The sequence below is a fragment of the Musca domestica genome, unplaced genomic scaffold, assembly GCF_030504385.1.
Source record: "Musca domestica strain aabys unplaced genomic scaffold, Musca_domestica.polishedcontigs.V.1.1 20, whole genome shotgun sequence".
In the NCBI taxonomy this organism is placed as follows: Eukaryota; Metazoa; Arthropoda; class Insecta; order Diptera; family Muscidae; genus Musca; species Musca domestica.
In genome coordinates, this window is record NW_026712250.1 from 1,779,242 (window position 1) to 1,798,635 (window position 19,394).

Below are 19,394 nucleotides of genomic sequence, written 5' to 3' on the forward strand. Positions count from 1 at the left end.
TCAATATCGCTGTCCAGTTTGGTAATAACCTTGTTCTATTATACCGATACGAGTTATAAAAACGTGAGTATTACTATTGTTTTCACATATTTATTTATATTTTGAAAATTGGCAAGAAAAATTAAATGATTTAAAAGAAGACAAAGTAATTTTAAATAAAAATTTAATTTGAAACATATATTTCACTCATAAAATTCATACCTAGCACTCTGTTTTCTTCTGAAACTAATATGCTAAATTGTGCAGAATATTTGGTTCATTGACATTAACTTCCTAAGAACGATTTTGGGGCACAAATAGTGGCAAATTAGAAAAAGGCCCAAAATTGAACAAAAATTGAAGTTTAAGGTTCTAAATAAATTTATGAAAATACCCAAATTGATGGCAACATTTCACAGATTATTTCAGACATTTTCTTCATTAACACCATCTCCGAAAGATGTAGAACTAGGGTCTATTCAACCCCAAAACCATGTGTGCAAATTTAACCTAAAAAATTATCAAATTCAGAATAAATATTATATCTACAGATTTTTTGTATTTGGAAACTTATAGTAAAATTTTATGTGGAATATTTCCTACGTTAACGTCGTTACTCCAAAATGTGACATTCTGGTCGAATTTGACCCATTACCAAACGTCAAATATTACACAAAATGCCATTAAAGAATATCTGGTGTAAAGACTCCCAATTGGTACGCCTTTTTAATCGATAAGTGTTATACCTACTAAATTATTTTTTTGGAAACCTGTAAGAAAATTTAGCTCAGATTATTTTCCCCATTGATCATTTGCCTTTAAAATGTAAGTTTATGGATCAATTTGGCCTAATACCAAATATATTGGCAACAGTTTTTCTGCTAATATTTCCTCTGAAATTCACTTTAAAATCGCAATTTCGATAATCCGTATTATTTATGGCATTTCGACAATAAATAATTGTCAATGACTCATTAAAGCCATTCAAATGATAAACCAAATGGACACATTATTTTCAATTGCGAGGAGCATATCTCATAAGTCATAATGCCCCCTTTATTACCTACTATGAAAACATTTTATCTTTTACTTCCCTTGGTAGCATTGAACCCAAATGTGTATTCCTGCAAGTCATTGAAAATAAAATTCCGGTTCAATTTCCAATATTCTTTTCTTGATATCACTTAACCCCCAATTGTTTTAAACAAAAAATGTATGGATGATTGATAGCGGCCTTAACTTTTAGATTAATAAATAGACATTCTTTCAAATCCTTACCTCAGTTCAAACAAAACCCTCATCCAAAATGGAAATTTTAGGTGCCATTTTAAGGGCCGCCTTAATGTTCCTCATTGTAATTTGCGGTCTATATCCTATCACCCGTTTTCCATGGGTGACACTGTTGCTACGAATCGGTCTACTAGTTTGGCTGTTTGTCAATGTATTCCTAATGTTTTATCTGCGAATAAATGGTAGAGACACTTCGATTGGTGGTCTGGTGGGTACAACATCATTTGTCTGCAACGGCATAGCGAACATCATAGTTATCCTCGAGTCCATGCTACACGATAACCATGAGAAAATAATGCAACGACTTGAAGATGAGATCTTCTATATATTTAAAAGGCATTTTCATAAAAGGATTGAGGAATTGGAAAAACTGCAGCATAAAATTTCCAAAGAAATTCTAGCAATATTTTGCATAGAATTGATTTGTATTGGCTTTCAGATCTGGATCAATGCCATCTCCTCCATAAAGCCTGTGTTTTGGCAGGCCTTTCCCACAAGCGTTAGTTTAAGGCTGCGCTATATTCAAATTATAGCCATTATCATTAAATTTAACCAACATGGGGAAATATTCAAACATTACTTGAATTTATCCACGACAAACAAAACTCCATCCTATGCAGTGGGATTGTGGCAGCCCTATAAAGATGAAGAGTATGCCCAATTGAATGCCAGACGTTTGATTTATTTGCGCATTTGGGAAATGTTCAAATCCTTAAACGATGCCTTTGGCTGGTCGATATTGTATTTGTTTATGACCTCGTTTTTCGATATTGTCTGTAATTGTTATTGGACATTTACGGCGGGTTACAAGGGGCAGGTCTTTCACAAATATGTCTTCAATGGTGCCACCTCAATATCGCTGTCCAGTTTGGTAATAACTTTGTTCTATTACACCGATACGAGTTATAAAAATGTGAGTATGTCTATTTATGTTTTGAAAATTTAAAAGAAAAACTATTAGTAAGTGAAATTTTATGTAAAATATTTTCTCCTTTAACGTCATTACTCAAAAATATAGAATTCTAGTCGAATTTGACGCAAACGTCAAATATTACACATAAATGCCATTAAAGAATATCTGGTGTAAAGACCTCAACTGGTACGCCTTTTTAACCGTTAAGTGTTATACCTACTAAATTATTTTGTTTGGAAACCTAAAAGAAAATTTACGTATATTATTTTCTCCATTGATTATTTGCCTTAAAAAGGCAAAATTATTGAAATAATCCCCAAAAAGCATTAAAAAAAACACTAAAATTGTTACTCCTTATTTTAGTGATAAATGTTATAGTTGGAGATTTCCATTATTTGGACACCCATGACAAAATTCAAGTTAGAATGTTTTCTCCATTGAGACCATCCCTTAAAAAAGTACAACAGTGGACGAATTTAATCCATTTTCAAATACACTTTACTAAATTCTTTTGGTATGTTATTCCTACCCCCAGGTCAAAACACATTTGCCAGATTCTTGTAATTGTTTTTCCATTTTCCATGTAAAAACCTTTCAATTGCCATGACTTGCCATATTTGTAATGCCGACATCGTCCATATAAAACGTCTCGGCCAATTGTGTTTGAAATTAGTCTCATCTCGGATAATATGGAGGCCAAATTCAACGCGGGTCACGCTCAACTACGCGGAATTCCCCAACATTTGGGCTATAGGATTACAATAATCTGCACTTATGGCCTGTTATGGCTGTTCGCCTTGACACCATTCAGCAAAAACTCCATCATCTATCTGCTGTACATTGGCGCTGCCTTTGTTGCCATTGCGGGAATTAGCTATCGCGCCGTTACCCATCGTCTAATGAAAGACGACGATGGTTTAAATGGATTTGTGAGCATCATTTTGTTTATGTCGCACATTTGTGGCCACGTTGTTGTGCTGCTAAATTCCTGGTCTATGCGCCATCTGCGTATTCCAATGTACGATAAATCCTACTCAATAACCATAAAACTTCGTGAGATTATACAAATTCCGTTTCAGACCAAGGTTATGGTCCATAAAATGTTGAGCTTTTCCATAGCATTTAGTTGTTTGATCGTTTTCGGACATAGTTTGATTATTGCCACCACCCTGAAGACTTCATCGGCAGCTGGAAGTCTCTATAAATATTCGCTGTACAGCTCGTTGGCTTTGCAACTGAAAACTTGGGAGATTATAACCATGATGATCCATGTCAACTATTATATTCAGATAATGCGCCAGAACATCAATGAAATGGGTGAACGTAATATCAGAAAGTTATTCTTCAATGAAATGGCGAACGCCTTCGCAAACGAGGGGAAAAAGGCTAAATTCATAAATGTCCAGGCCCATCGCCAGCAGGAGGTGGATGAAAATCAAATTGAATTACTCAAGGAATGCTACAGCGAAACCTATGCTTTGTTTCAAATCATCAATCAGGCCTATGGCTGGTCTCTCTTGGCCATCACTGCGGTGTCGTTTGTGGAGTTTGTTTGCAATTGTTATTGGGTTCTGTTGGCCCTGATAACCCAGGCATACAACTATTACAGCTTGTTCCAGAATGGATGTTTTGCCGTATTGGCATTTGTTTTGCTCAGCATTTTGTGTTGGCTTTGCGAAACGGCCAGTTATGAGGTAAATTTTAGAAAGGTTTTGATATGCTAACAACAAAGAATTGTAGCACAATTCGGAAAAATGACGGGAGGCAGGAATTAGTTAAAATTGTTGGTCCTATATTTTTAACGAATGAAGTTCTAAACATTCAGAACATTCATTCATTTCGTAAAAATGCCTGCCTGGTAGAACATTTTCCCCCATTGACATCACACACTTCCTCCCAGAAAATAGTTTTTCGTGTGGATTGGTTACCAAAATGAAATTCTCCTATTTTCACTTGCTTTCTTTATTCTAAATTATCTTCCTCTATTTTCTTTTATTTTTTTCTTTTACAGAGCCGTTACATTGGCTGCTTAATATCGAAACTGGTCAAACAACCGCTGGGCAATAAGCGTTACAATGATTTGGTTAGCGAATTTTCTGTTCAAACGCTTCATCAGCGTTTCATTGTGACAGCCAAGGAATTTTTCGCCTTAAATTTGGGTCTGTTGGGAAGTGTGAGTATATTTGTAACCGATATTTTTACATTATTTTTAAAAAATAAATAGTCAAAATTGAAAGGAGTTAGACCTACTCTTGAAGTAGTAAAATCGGTGGAATTCCATTTCAAACCTGTGATTGCATTTTAATAATCTTAAGGACCTTAAATAAAGTTGATCTTTAACGATCTTAAATGGCTAAAACGAATACATAATTTTATCTTCCCATATTTTATCACCGGGGAATTGATTACAAATCGATTCTTATTTAATATATAGTCAATTATTATTATTGCTATTATTTTTTATTATTATTGTTATTATTTATTGTTATTTTTCATTTTGTATTATTATCACTACAACATCTCTCAAATTCTTGTTTTGTTTTCAGATGGTCGCTGCTATTGTCACTTATTTGGTAATCCTCATTCAATTCATGTTTACGGAAAAGAGCAACGGGGATTCAAAAATTTCTAGCAGCAAATTGGAAACAACAACTATTGCAAATACTTTGCTGCTCACAACCTCTGCATTAAACTCAACTATATTGGACATGTTTGAAAATAATAATTAATAATTAAAAGATATAAAAGAAGGATACCTTAGAGGAAATAACTAAAAAAAGATTCTATGGCATAAAATTTCTAAAAATAATATTTAATTGTCGTTTTGAAATACACCCACATTTAGGTACAATCATGGTAGAAGAAATGTAGTCGCATCGACACAGCTGCTGGCATCATAAACTGTCAAACCAATCTAGAAATTGGAAATGTTGAATGAAACATTTTTTTCAATTCGTTAAAAATGTTGGAAAATGCATATCATAACAAACTCCAAGTAGCATCGTATAAAGCTACATATATTTGAAAAAATTCAAAACTTTTGACATATCAAAATTCCCTAGCGTTGATGCATCTACCTGTATTCTTCTACCATGGGTACAACCTAGAAAATGTCAAAGTTAGCACCTCATTTGGCCTTTGAAATAGAAAAATTCCCTCCAACTTTTTTTTAGTTTGGAAAAAAATGGAGAGAGAAAATTTTCAGAACTCGATTTCAAAATAATGTTTACCATAAGAAATATATTATATAAATTGTTTCTTCATTACCTAAATTATTATTTCAATTAATTCCAATACCTACCGCTACCTCATAAAATTAACAATGAAAATATACCATATAGTTCTAAATCAAATAGGTATTTATTTTATAATATTTTTTTCTTTTATTTATATTTTTTAATAGATCTGTTTGTAATACAATCCAATAATTTGTAATTTTTTTCAATATAATTTTTGTGTATAATTTTCATATTTTTGTTTGTATAACATTTTTATTTAATTTTCTTTTATTATTTTGTATTGTTTTTTTTACGAATTAATATAAATATAATTTTTTTGTTCATTTTTTTTGTATTATTATTTTTTAAATAGGTTTGTTCAATATTTTATTTTATTCATTTTTTTAAGGATGTGTTATCAAATAAATTTATGATAAAAATGAGAAAAATTTAGCAAGAAATTTAATAAAAATTATTTTAAAAATGCATTGAATTATAACTTTTATCAAAAGAGCTTTGGGGTAGGACAACACTTCTTTTGAGACTTCTTGAAGAAAAGTAACCAATTATTATAGACCTTATTAAAATTTTGGACACAATTTTTACCAGCCCTATTAAAATTTGAGCTGGACAACACTTCTATAGACTTCTAGATGCCAAGTAACCAATTATTAAGAGTCCTATTAATATTTGGGAAACAAATTTTACGAACCTTATTAAAATAATGATATAAGGAGATTCCTAATAATTACTGGCAACCTTGGTGTCTATAGGTGTTGTGCTTTTATGGTTTGAAATAAAAGCCAATGTTTGTTAATACTAAAGGTGTAAAGATTTATTGGATGATGAGCGTTCACAGCTACTAATTTAAAAAGAATGAAGAAGTTACGATGTAGTGAGTCAGACTCGAGTGACAGACAAAACAAGACTGAGCAAGCTAAAATGGCGGTAGCACGGCGTCCTATTATATGGGCGTTGCCGTATAGGATGTTGCAATATGAGATGCCATATTGTTAATGTGGGTTGCCCCAACATCTCCCTCCTTAAGATGAGAAGGTGATCTTGAAATAGGTTCGACTGGTTGTCTGCGACTTGTTATTCTTTGAGGTGTCCAGTTTGGTGAACCTGTTGGAGTTGCAAAATGTTCTTGATGGTTAGGCAAAGCGATTTCGAATTCTTCAAGTAGTACGTCTAATGGTAGTTTTTGTCGTTCTTGACTGCTTGACTCTACCGATTCTCTATGTCGAAGTTGATCAGTATGAGCTCGTACTAGAATTTTCCTGTCCCCAACGTCGATTAGAGTGTTGTAAATGACTTTCCCTTTACGCTCGACTATTTCGCCTGTTGTCCAGTAACTTTTGTTTCCTTTGAAGTTTCTGGCATAGACCAATTCTCCGTTGCTAAACTCTCTGTTTTTGGTACCGTGTTTGGTATTGTACTGCTGTTCCATTTTGTGATTGACGTTATACTCAGGCGATTGTTGCTTCCTTAGAACGTCGAAGACCGTTCTCATTTTTCTTCCGATGAAGGATTCTGCTGGAGACTTACCTTCTGGTGCATTTGGATTTGGTGTGGATCTGTAGACTTCTAGGAAGGTTTGGAGAGATTCCGTAGGCGTTTCTTCCCCTTCTAGTTTTTTTAATGCACGTTTAAGTGTATCAACGAAACGCTCGGCTTGTCCATTTGAACTTGGATGAAAACGAACAGTCCTTGTGTGTTTAATGCCTTTTTTGCTGCACCACTTCTCAAATTGTTCTGAACAGAACTGTGTTCCGTTGTCCGAGACCAATTGTTCAGGATTTCCGAAGAGTGCACAATATTCGTTTAACATTTTTAATGTTGCATATGTGGTTGTCGTTGTTGTCTCGTATATAACAGGGTATTTTGAATACGAGTCGATGATAAGAAGATAATATTTACCTTTTTCTGGACCAGCATAGTCTATATGTATCCTTTCAAGAGGGTGTGAAGTTAATGGCCATGGGCAAAGATTTGTTTTTACTGGACTTTTTGCCGCATGTTGACAATTTTTGCATTTCCGAACAAAGTCTTCAATTTGTTTGTCGATGTTTGGCCAATAAACATAACTTCTGGCGATGGCTTTGCTGCGTTCTGCTGATAAGTGTCCTCTGTGAAGTTGTTGTAAGATTTGTCTCTGATATGATTTAGGAATTACTATACGATTATTGAAGAGAATACAACCATCGAAGGTTGAAAGATTTTCCTTGCGGTTGAAAAATTGAATAATTGATGGGTTAATATTTTTCTTGCTTTCTGGCCATTCTGTTTGAATGTATTTGAGGACCATTTGTAAATCCGTGTCTTTTGTTGTTGCATCGACGATCATTTTAAATGATACTGGGAGAACTGACATAGTTTCATTTATCTCGTTACGTATGTCTTCTTCGAATGATATTGAAGCCACTATAAAGTCATCTGCTGGTTTTTCGTGATTGTTGACTAATCTTGATAATACATCAGCGTGACCAAAGTCCTTTGTGTTTGTGTATTTAATTTCGAAGTTGTAAGCCAGTAATATAAGGGCCCATCGTTGTAAACGATTTGCTGTGTAAATTGGAACTCCCTTCTTTGAACCAAATATTGCGAGTAAGGGTTTGTGATCGGTGTGTAAAGTAAATTTGCGTCCGAATAGCATTTTGTGAAACCGTTGAACGGCGAATATAAGGGCTAGGCCTTCTTTTTCTATTTGGCTGTAATTCTTTTCCGCTTGTGTGAGTGATCTGGAAATATGATGTATTGCCTTCATAGTGTTGTCTGGAAACATATGATAGATAACCGCGCCGATTCCGTGAGATGATGCATCGGCTGCTACATGTATAGGCAAGTTTGGATTGTAATGCGTTAAAAGAAGATCTGATGTCAAGATGTTCTTAAAGTCGTTTAATGATTTTTGACACTGTGACGTCCACTCGAACTTGGCGTCCTTTTTTAGTAGATCGTCAAGAGGTTTACGTAGTGTTCTCATGTTGTTTACAAATTTCCCGTAATGATTAATAGAGCCTAATAACGATCTTACTTCCGAGACGTTTTCTGGTGTTTTAAGATTTTGAACGGCTGCTATTTTGATTGGGTCAGGTTTGATTCCATCTTTGCTTATTATGTGTCCTAGATATTTGATTTGTTTTTGAAAGAATTGGCATTTTTCAAATTTCAGCTTGAATCCGTGATCTTGAATTCTTTGTAAAAGCTTGTTTAAATTAAATTTATGTTCCGGAATAGATGGACTTGATAACATGATGTCGTCTATATATGCTTTTGCTCCTTCTATGCCTGCGCATAGCTTATCCATGATCCTTTGAAATGCTCCCGGAGCTGATTTTATACCTGGGGTTAGACGGTTGAACTTATATAGACCTTTGTGTGTATTGATGGTGAGAAGCTCTTTACTTTCGTCGTCAACTTCGACTTGTAAGTATGCGTCTGAGAGATCTAAGTGACTAAAGATTACACAGTTGTGGCAATCAGACATGATTTCTTCCGGTGTTGGTAATGGATACTGATTAGGTTCTACTATTGAGTTTAGTCCTGTTGAATAGTCTGCACATATTCGAATTTTTCCATTACGTTTGCTGACCACTATCGGCGCTGCGTACCTCGATGAATCTACCGGTGTGATTATTCCTGCGTTTTCTAATCTGAGGAGTTCTGTTTCAATTTCCTTTCTTGCTGCGAAAGGAACTGGTCGTTTGGGAACGAATATTTCTTTTGTGTTTGGCAATAATTGTATGTTGACTTTTGTTTTGCACAGACCTGGGGTACTGTTATCAAAAACTGATTGATAATTCGTTTTCAATTCTGCTATTTCATCAACGAAGTTTATTTGATGACACCATGAGGTTATTGGTTTCTGCCATAGATTGAATGCTTGAATCCAATCGATTCCCATGATATTGAGTTTTTCTATATCTGTTATATAACATTTTAATGTTTTTGATGTTTTGTCGATTGTGACGTCACATTGAAATTCTGCTAGGAGCTTGATTGAATTTGCGTTTGCGTCGCTAGCGTTGTCAAAAGTTTCGTAGGCTTCAGGCTTACCTATAGCTTTCCATGTGTTGATAGATACAATTGATATGTCTGATGCAGTATCAATTTGAAGTTTTACAGGATTGTTGTTAATTAGGACAGTTGTGTATTTCCTTAAGTCGCGGAAATTAATGTTGTGTGTTTTGAAAACTGCCTTAGTTTTGAATGATTTCCTTGAATTGCTGTATTTCTTGAATTCGTTCTGGTTGTTTTCAGACGATGATTTGAAATTCTTACCAGTTTTAGCGATGTTGCAAAAGTTATTTTTATGACCCACTTGATTGCATGTTGTGCATTTATGTTTCTGGAAAGGACAAAATTTGACGTAGTGAAGGTCTCCGCAATACCAACAGGGTGAATTGGGTGTTTTGTGCTTCTTAAAGTCTTTTGCGTGCTTGTTGAGTGAACAGACGATTTTTGATTGATGTTCAATGAGAATGTTGTCCGATTTGAGATCTAGAATTCGTTGTGTTTCGTCTACTAGTTGATCTAGGTTCATTGTAGTGTTTTCATCATCCAGTACCTTTAGTAAGCGAAGTCTTATGTCGTTGTCCTTTGCTGACTTGAGTCCTAAGACGAAAATGAGACATTTGAATTGGTCGATTTTCAGTTCTTTCATTTTGAATAGTTCGCATTGTAGGTTTACTCTGCTTGCGTATTCTCTGAAATCTTCGCTGTCGCCTTTTGCTAGCTGAAGGCATTTGTATCTTTGTGAGACTTGTGTTTCTGTTTTACCAAAGAGTTTCTTGAGTTTCTCTACTGTATCCTTTAGAGTCATGTCTTCAGGTTTTGCTGGTAATACGTAGTTGGCAAATCTTTCATGTACTTGGTTCGACATTTTTCTCCATAACAAGGCCACTTTGTCATGTTCTTCGAGTGAGCTTGCTTCTTTTTCGAAAACATGCACAAACCTGTTGTACCACGCTTGAAATATCAGACCGCTCTCTGGCTCGTATACGAATGCTGTCATTGACTGTGCTAGTGATTCCATTAGTGCTGCTTTGGATGAATTTGATGTTTGTGGTGAGTGTGGTGAATTTGGTGCTCCTTGTGCTTGAAGAAGATCAGCCATATGCTTTAGCAGTTGCGTTTGTTGCGACATTGCTTTTTGTTGCTCTGTTAACAATTGTAGAATTATGTCTTGAGACATTTTTGCGGATTGTTGTGTGTGCAATTATTGATCAATTTCCACTATCCTCGTCGCCACTTTTGTTGTGCTTTTATGGGTTGAAATAAAAGCCAATGTTTGTTAATACTAAAGGTGTAAAGATTTATTGGATGATGAGCGTTCACAGCTACTAATTTAAAAAGAATGAAGAAGTTACGATGTAGTGAGTCAGACTCGAGTGACAGACAAAACAAGACTGAGCAAGCTAAAATGGCGGTAGCACGGCGTCCTATTATATGGGCGTTGCCGTATAGGATGTTGCAATATGAGATGCCATATTGTTAATGTGGGTTGCCCCAACAATAGGTTTGTTTGAAAACCCGTAAATTTTTCTTTTTACGAAAAATACTTAGGCTTAATCCCATTATTGTTCTTATTATAAAATTAACATAAGAATTTTGTAAACTCTCAGTAACCTAGCTATTTAAATTGCATTGCAAATTTAATCTCATTTGCAGGTCTTTGGGTAGTCTAACAAATTTCTGCAATAATTTGTTCACAGCTTTGAAATTCAGTTACAATTTAAAAAACCCCCCAAAAAAAAACAAGCCTCTCCATATTCCCCATAATCGTTTTTGGGAAAAGTTATAAAACGCTTTCCACAACTCATTCAAATTTAACACACAAATAAAAATATTGGTAAACACATGAATTAAAATTTTACAAAAAAATGCTTTTATTTTATTGTAACAACAAATTAGTGATACATTTTCGAAAAGAAAATATACATATTTTTATGATAATTTTCACAAAAAAAAGAAACTCCAAATGAATTGGCCCATTCATTATTCGAGTAAATAATTAACAAAATTAGAAGGATAATTAATAAAACATAAATCATAATAAATAATATATACAGATATAAACAAAATATATATAGAGAGAGGGAGCTTAAAAAGATAACACAGAAAATTACAACCTAAATTAATATTTACATAGACAAATAAAAAAAATAAACTTAAAATAAAAAAAATAAGATCAATAGAATACATGCACATGTAATAACATAATTATAATTTGTGTAGAGTTTTTCGACCCAAAATTTCGTGTTTTTTTTCCAATTTTCATTCACCAAAGGAAAACAATCATTTATTTTTTCTTTTATCACAAACAAATATACAAAGAATAAGAAAGCTTATAAACAATAACATAAATCTTTGGCACAGTCTATGACTTAAATTGTATTTGTTGTGAAAAAAATTGTTGTTGTTTGTTTGTATGTATCAAAAAGAATACTTATTGCATTTTTTGTTTTGCGTGGAAAACGGACATTTTTGTTTAAATTCTTATTCTTTTGTTTTTTTTTTCTTTTTTATTTCTATATTTAAACGCATTGATATGTTATTTCGTTTTTATGGTTTCCAAAAAAATATGAGAATCTATTTTAGTGTTGATGATGATGATGTGATATGACCTAATGTTGGCTCAATTGGAATGTTTGATGTATTTCGTGATGTTTTGTAATTTCATTCTTTTGTTTTTTAGTTTTTAATTTTTAAAAATACCTGTAATATTGTAATGTGCTGTAAGAGAGAAGAAAAAAAAAACGGGAAAAATAAAGAAATAAAAATAAATTGGAAAAATAATGATATAAAATTTATAACGAAAAGAGGCGTAAGCGATTTTTTTTTAAAAAATTAAGAACAATTTTTACAGAAATATTACAGAGATTACACAAAAATGACCCAGATTCTTCTCCGATTGATTTCAAATTATTTAGTTATGGAATTCCATGTCTAATTGTTTAGGCATTGTAGGTCAATATATTATGCGACTCTTAAGACACTATATCATCGCCTCGATTTAGTCAAATGAGCCTTCAGAGATCTTTATATAATGCTCAGGGTATCTTCAATGTCAACAGTTTTCTAAGCGATATTCTACAATGATTATCAAGGAGTCTTTGGAAAAGGAGTTTTGAGGAGCTTCAAAGTGAAGACGTCTCTTGAAACAAGTCGAAGGTCTTTGAGGGTTTTCTATGGTCATTACATGTTCTTTGATAATTACTAGAAGTTTTTCGAGAGCTCTCAAGTTTTAAGGAATCAGAATGGCTTCTAAAGAAACTCGATCAAGATAATGCTCATTAAAATATTTTTTATGGTTCCATAACTCTTCTTAATTTATCGAAAAAACATGTAAAAAAGCAGTAAGTTCGGCCAGGCCGATCTTTGAATACCCTCCACCATTTGAAACGTTTTTGCCAATTTTCAAAAAAATAAAATCCTTTAAAAATTCTGTTAAAATCTTAAAAACACCGAATGTAGCCATTATATTAGGGTCTACCATTACCATTACAATGTTCAAATACGAATCTTGAATAAAACAAATTTGGTGAATAATATAGCTAAAATCACCAAAATTCCTAATATAGGGAGGTAACGGTACCTATTGGGGCTGTACGAAGACGTGGACCTGCACAGACAATTTTCTGTCATAGCCTGTAGTACGCATTACGAACTTCAAATACCAAATTTGAAACAATTCCGGTGCATAATGTCGCTAAAATCATCAAAATACCGAATATCGGGAGGTACCGTTATATGGGAGATATACGAAGACGTGGACCTGCACAGACAATTTTCTGTCTTAGGCTGTAGTATTCATTACGAACTTAAAATGCCAAATTTGAAACAATTCCGGTGCATAATGTCGCTAAAATCATCAAAATGCCGAAAAAAAGGAAGGTACCATTATATGGGGCCTATACCAAAACGTGGCCCTACATCACCCATTTTCAATACCAAAAGTCCTGCAGACATAATACACATTTGAGTAAAATTTTATCAATCTACTTCATTTAGTTTGGAAGCTAGTGTGATTTCCACGGACGGACAGACGGACATCGCTAAATCGACATAGAATTGTATGCTGATCAAGAATATATATACTTTGTGTGGTCTAAAATATATATTTCGAGGTGTTACAAAAGGAATGACAAACCTAATATACCCTCCATACTATGGTGGATGGTATAATAAGAGGTGCCATTGAAAAGGAATCTGGAAAGTCTACAGAAACAAGTCGAAGGCATCAGAAATATATTCTGTCACTATAAGGCCAGTTGATGACATTTGGAAGTCTTCTCTGGTCAATTATGCATTTAAGAAATCATCTGTAAATTCTCTAAAAATGTTCGAGTTTTCTTACAAAACAAAAAATATTAAACACAAAATACGGAAAGGGCTACGAAATATACGAAAAATGTTAATTAATGAAGAAAATTTGATTTTTAATTTATAAAACTTGAAATAAATTTAATTTTTTTTTTAGCTACAATTGGCAACTAATTTAGATATTTGTTCTGTTACATCTTTTTGTGCTACGATTTTGGTTTCACCTTTTTTCGGAACCTATATCGCTTTGATTAGCCACTCTGATGTATTGGACAGGGGAAGTGTATTATTTATTTAACTGGTTTTTCCGTTTCAACAACACTACTCGGATTAGAAAACAATATTTTAAATATTTTTTTTGCTTGTTTTGTTAGTTTGGGTTAATTGCTAAATATAGCTACATAAATATATATATATATGTATTTAATAAACGTCTATAGATTTTTGTTATGCAATTATTTCAATATTTTTAATTTTGTATGTAACTACTATTGTTATGTCAAATATGTAGTAGGTATGTATGTGTTGTAGAGAAAGTAGTGTTTTCTAGAAATTAAACAATAAAAAGCTAAACAAGGTGGTTTCAATACAGGGATCAAGTTTGTATAATTGTGTAACGAAAATACCTCATTAGGAATGTTAGTTTTGTTTACATAGAAAAATAACAAAAAAAAAACATTGTAAAATATTAATAATTTAATATACCAAAAAAATTGGATTGATGGAAGCTCCAATAGTTGAATAAATTTATGTTTTTATATTTCCTTGTCTTTGTAAAACACTATCGTTTAATTAAGGCTTTAATGTGTATAGGTGTGTAGAGATTATTTGTATTCAATCAAGGCTTATGTGTCTGTTCAAAGACAATATTTCGATAAAAAAATAAAATATGAATAATGTCTTGGTTTTTTGAATAACTATTTAAAAATTTCACTCGTTTAATTTTGGTTTTTTCTTCTTCTTCTAAAATTCTTATTAACCATATTTTCTGTTAAAATTGTTTATATTCCTTTTGTTGTGGGGGGGGGTTTGTATACTCTACTATAGTTTCTTCATTTCATTTCATGTCAAATAACAACAGCTAAAACTGGTTAATTCTATATATGTAAATATTTTGTGTAGGAGTCGTCTTGTGTTTGTTTTAGTAGGTTTTAATAAATATCTAAATTATTTGAGAAAATTCAATCTCAGGGTCAAAAAAAAAAGGAGAGCTCTAAACCTAACCTCAGTTTTCAGGTTATTCTACATTGATAATAAAGAAATAAAATCTATAAAATACTTTTATTGTAATTATATAGTATAGTTATGTATGTATGTATTGTATATAAGAAAGACAGACAATGTAATTGATCCATAAATTTCTTTCAGAATTGTTCGTTTCTTTAGTTTGCATTTGCGTTTCATTTTCATTGCAAAAAATAAAACTGACTTACTTAACATTCGGATTGGCGGCTGCAGGTGTGGCCGATAGAGCCATTTTCGACAAGGTTGCTAAGGAACGTTTTTGGAATGTTGCTTGATTAGCACCGCTACCATCATTGGTATCGGAGAAAAGTTTACGGAAACTGGAAGAGAAGTTAAAAACAATTATTAGACTCATTTTTTGAAGACAACAACATAAAAACAATTGTTTTCTTACAATTTGCGAATGCCAGATTCGCTGGATTTTTTCCAAGGTGCATCATCAGGTTCATAGGGTAAAGGACCTTGTACTGGTGCATCATGTTCTGGAGGCCTAAAAAATATAATAAAAAATATATATTACATAAAAGAAATATAAAATTCTCTTTTTCCTTTTTGCACTTAGCCTAAAACATTTTTTGATAACTGATCCTCTCAATCTTTCTAAAATCCCACACTCTGCTGACAATTTCACACTTACGTTTCTGTTTGATCGCCCATCTTTTGACTGTCATCTTCACCGCCCTCAGCTCCCAGGCCATCATCATCGTCATCTGAACTGGATTCATCATTTTCGGTTATTTCCGTTGGCTTTAGTGCCCTCAATTCTTCGTTTAGATTCTCGATTGTTGTCAACAGCTCGTCTCGCTCGTTGATCAGTTCCTTTAGCTCACGTGTTGTATAACGTGGACGATTTGGATCATTTGGATCGTCATCCTGTGACATTACCAAATCTTCGTTTTCTTTCTCGGCCAAACCCAGACGTTTGCGTAAGCTATTAATATCACGTTGTTGGTCTTGCAGTTGAGCCAAGAAATCGGCACGTTCCTCGCACAGAGTTTTAACTTGAGTTTGTAACATTGTACAGCGGCGACGTGTGTCACGTCCAGATGCCTTAAAACGTTCCAGTTGGATAGTCATCTGCAAGGAGAAATAAAAGTTTTGTTTCGAATAAAAGAAAACGAACAAGGGGGTATGGGTGAATGGAAAATTGTTTTCTAATTGTTTAACTTAACTAATCAAGAAACTCAATGTGTTCCTTTTTCCCGGACATTGTAAATGAAGCCATAAAATTTAAGTTAATGGCCTACAGACATATGTCGCAGGTTCACATGAATGTGTGGGTGTGTGTGTGCTCGTTTTTGGTTTGTAGTGGTGCAATGTTGTGTGTGCTTCATGACCATGACTGACAAATGATAACAAAGTAAAACAAAACAAACAACTTTTATGTGGGTAGTGGAAACCAACAACATAAAGCTGCAAACTTTTAACAACAAAACAAGAAACTATGTTCGCATCAACGCAACAAGGATGGATACAAAAAAGTGAATTTTAAGCAAAAATCACAGGGTAATTAAAAAAATGTATTTCAAATAAAATTTTATTTAAAATTAGATCTAAGGCTTAAGATGTTTCTTTTCAGGAGTGCTTCTCAGGTAGTGAGTCACGGCTTAACCTCTAATCTAATTGACATGGCTAGTTTTGTCTATGAAAATAAGAAATTGGAAAGACTGTTCAGAAAATAAATCACTTAGCTGGGGGTTTGCCCAGTAACCCGTACTAATCCTCCAAACGAAAAATTAGCTATGCCTTAACCCTTGCAAATCGAGCTGGCTATTAGCCCTTTAGGATTAATGGGATGTGGAAAAAATAATTGAAAATTTAACGGTTTAGCGCCTGACACATTAATCCACATTCAGATATTGTTGGGAATTTCTCGATTCCTAATCTGTGGAACAGATGGAAATTTATAATACCATATCCATAACAACTGATAAGCAAATAATTAGTATTTTATATCATTGGTAAGTAAAAAAAACCTTTCCAATATAGCCAACGTGACGAAGGTCTCATCATCAATCCAATAACCATTATCTTTTTTTTGCAATGGTATTTGTTCTATATATTCTTATCGCAAAGACAACAACAACATATTGCGTATCTTTATCATTGCAAATAAAAAAAACGTATATCGATCGATATTCTCACTACTCACATGTTCAATTTCTTTATATTTGCTTTGCAATTCTCGTTCTTTCTCCTTCAGCTCGTCCCGCTGCCGATAGATTTGTTCTTTGAGACGTTGCAATACTTGGGTATCACTTAATGCACTGTGCAATTCATTATTGGTAATACTGATGATGCTTTCCGTTAGGCTGGCACCCAAACCCGACGAATGGGCAGACGAGGATTGCAGATCTTGAGTTTGTTTTATTAAGCGTTTATTTTCTTCCTGCAGCGACGTTACCAAATCAGCTAAATCATTCGTTTCCGTACGCCATTGTTCTTCGATCATTTCCAACTCCTTTTCGAAGCGGCGACGAAATTCGGCTTTTTCATTTTTTTCACTTTCCAACTGGGCAATTTTTTCTTTCAGCTCCTGTATGGTGGCATTTTCACGTTCATTTTTGGTAGCCAAGGCTTCCAGCAATTCCAGCGTGTTAATGATTTTGGGCATGAGGCCTGTAATAAAAAAAAAACTCATTTGTAGCAATTTTCTAGAATCAGAACTTTATTTTTCCTACCTGTCGCCGCCTCAGTCCCGAAACGATCAATGATTTTCTCATATTCCTTGCCAATATCCGAGGCCAAATCATAAACGTCCACTACTCCAATGTCATCAATTGCATCCACCACCATTTCACCAATTTCATTGAAATGAAAACCTGGCATACGGTAAAAAAGGTGTTTCCTTGCTAACTTCAGTGACTGCGTGCGTCTACCACTGTGTGAGTCTGTTCGTTTGATGCTCTTATTATATTCAGATAGGATGATCTAATCAAAATTCTTTGCCTTACAACCAACCCCCTTTCCACACAGGTAAGCAGGTGAATAGGGTAGTCGTTCGTTTTTGGTGACTGTGTGACACACAGACCTTGCGATTACTCTAATTTCTACTTTTACTTAATAAATAATAAACGACTTTTATCTTGCGGCGGTTGTTGTATGCTGCAAACTGTCTCTTCTTGCCTTGCCCAACCCGGACACTTTGGCACACAGATGATTTGATGATTTTCTGTATATACGCAACGCAAAAATTTAAGCACCTTTTTTGTTTTTGGACAAAACTCTATTCGATAGTTGATTGTGTAAAGGAAATGCTGTGTAAAAAGATAGCGTTGTTGTGGCTTAAAACAATTGACGGCTCGCAAATAATTGGAAGGATTGTTTAGCAGAATTAATTTATTTTCTTGTATTACTAAGCTTCTTTGCTCTTTTTGCACAAACAACTTCTATCCGATTTGTATCTAATGCTAAGATGCACAAAATAGTACATTTTCGTCGATGTCGCGTTCGTGTGTATTTTTATTCTCTCGCTTTCAGTCGTTGATGAGACTTCAACGGATACACACATGCCTGGGCGGTGCACGCATTGTTTTGCCGTGAACACTTAGAGAAAACAAATGACAGATTTAATGAGACTAGATGCGTAGGGAAAATATGAATATGTTGAGTTGTTATTTTATGCTTTTGGAAATGTACAGTGCGTTTTGTGTTACAAAACGTTTAAAAGGAAGAGGGGAGGTGACCTAAAGACACATTTTCATAAAGCCCACAATGCAGTCAGTTGTTTAGGCGAAGATGAAAAGAAACGTCTTTTTGAGGAAAAACAAGAATTTTTTATAAATAAATAAAACTAAATAAACTACATTTTCACATATTATTTTTCAATGTAAAATAAACACATTCAAAAATTTCTTGAAACATTGAATTACAAAAGAAGTTATTTTATACAAATTCTATGTATTTTAATTTATTTAATATTTTAATTGGAATACCTCCATACTTATATTTTCCTAAATAATTCGAAACCCAATTACATAAATACTATTTTCATTTTATTTTCATAAAAAAAACGTTTCTAGTCACACATGTGTTCGCTGTCCAAGCATCGACCGCTTGCTGTAATCAAAAATTTCTTTACGTGCATTTTTGTTTTCTCTCACACCTACAAGCGCAATGTTCATTTTGTGCATCATAGATCTAATGCGAGAATGTGAGGGATGTGTAGGTCGACTTTCGACTAAGCGCTATATCGCTAGACAATCGATAAGGTGACAATGTCATCGATATTATATTATTCGATGATGCAACCAAAATAATCAGTTACAACTAAAAAATAAAAAAAGGAGTGAACAATTGAGCTAGTTCCGCGCTCTTTTAGTGAATGTGTTCAGTTTTCCTAGTTTTCCTCATTTCTCATTCGTAAACAACAGAGTACAGCGGGATTTTGCTTTCTGTTTATTTTTTTTTGTTGGGGCATC

The 19,394-nt window shown here is 33.7% G+C and overlaps 2 protein-coding genes across 2 annotated transcripts; one reads left to right on the top strand and one right to left on the bottom strand.

Moving 5' to 3' along the window:
• Positions 1 to 2,718: 2,718 nt before the first annotated feature.
• Positions 2,719 to 4,911, top strand: LOC101890064 (putative gustatory receptor 39b). The gene is made up of 3 exons (XM_020039559.2): positions 2,719 to 3,876; positions 4,194 to 4,355; positions 4,729 to 4,911. The coding sequence occupies exons 1-3, from the start codon at positions 2,872 to 2,874 to the stop codon at positions 4,909 to 4,911; spliced, it is 1,350 nt and encodes a 449-aa protein (XP_019895118.2). The 5' UTR covers positions 2,719 to 2,871.
• A 1,298-nt stretch (positions 4,912 to 6,209) lies between these two features.
• LOC101889560 (RILP-like protein homolog) lies at positions 6,210 to 18,403 on the bottom strand. The gene is made up of 6 exons (XM_059122334.1): positions 17,655 to 18,403; positions 17,126 to 17,592; positions 15,611 to 16,050; positions 15,368 to 15,463; positions 15,162 to 15,293; positions 6,210 to 12,138 (listed from the first exon to the last, which is right to left on the bottom strand). The coding sequence occupies exons 1-6, from the start codon at positions 17,800 to 17,802 to the stop codon at positions 12,111 to 12,113; spliced, it is 1,311 nt and encodes a 436-aa protein (XP_058978317.1). The 5' UTR covers positions 17,803 to 18,403; the 3' UTR covers positions 6,210 to 12,110.
• Positions 18,404 to 19,394: the final 991 nt, after the last annotated feature.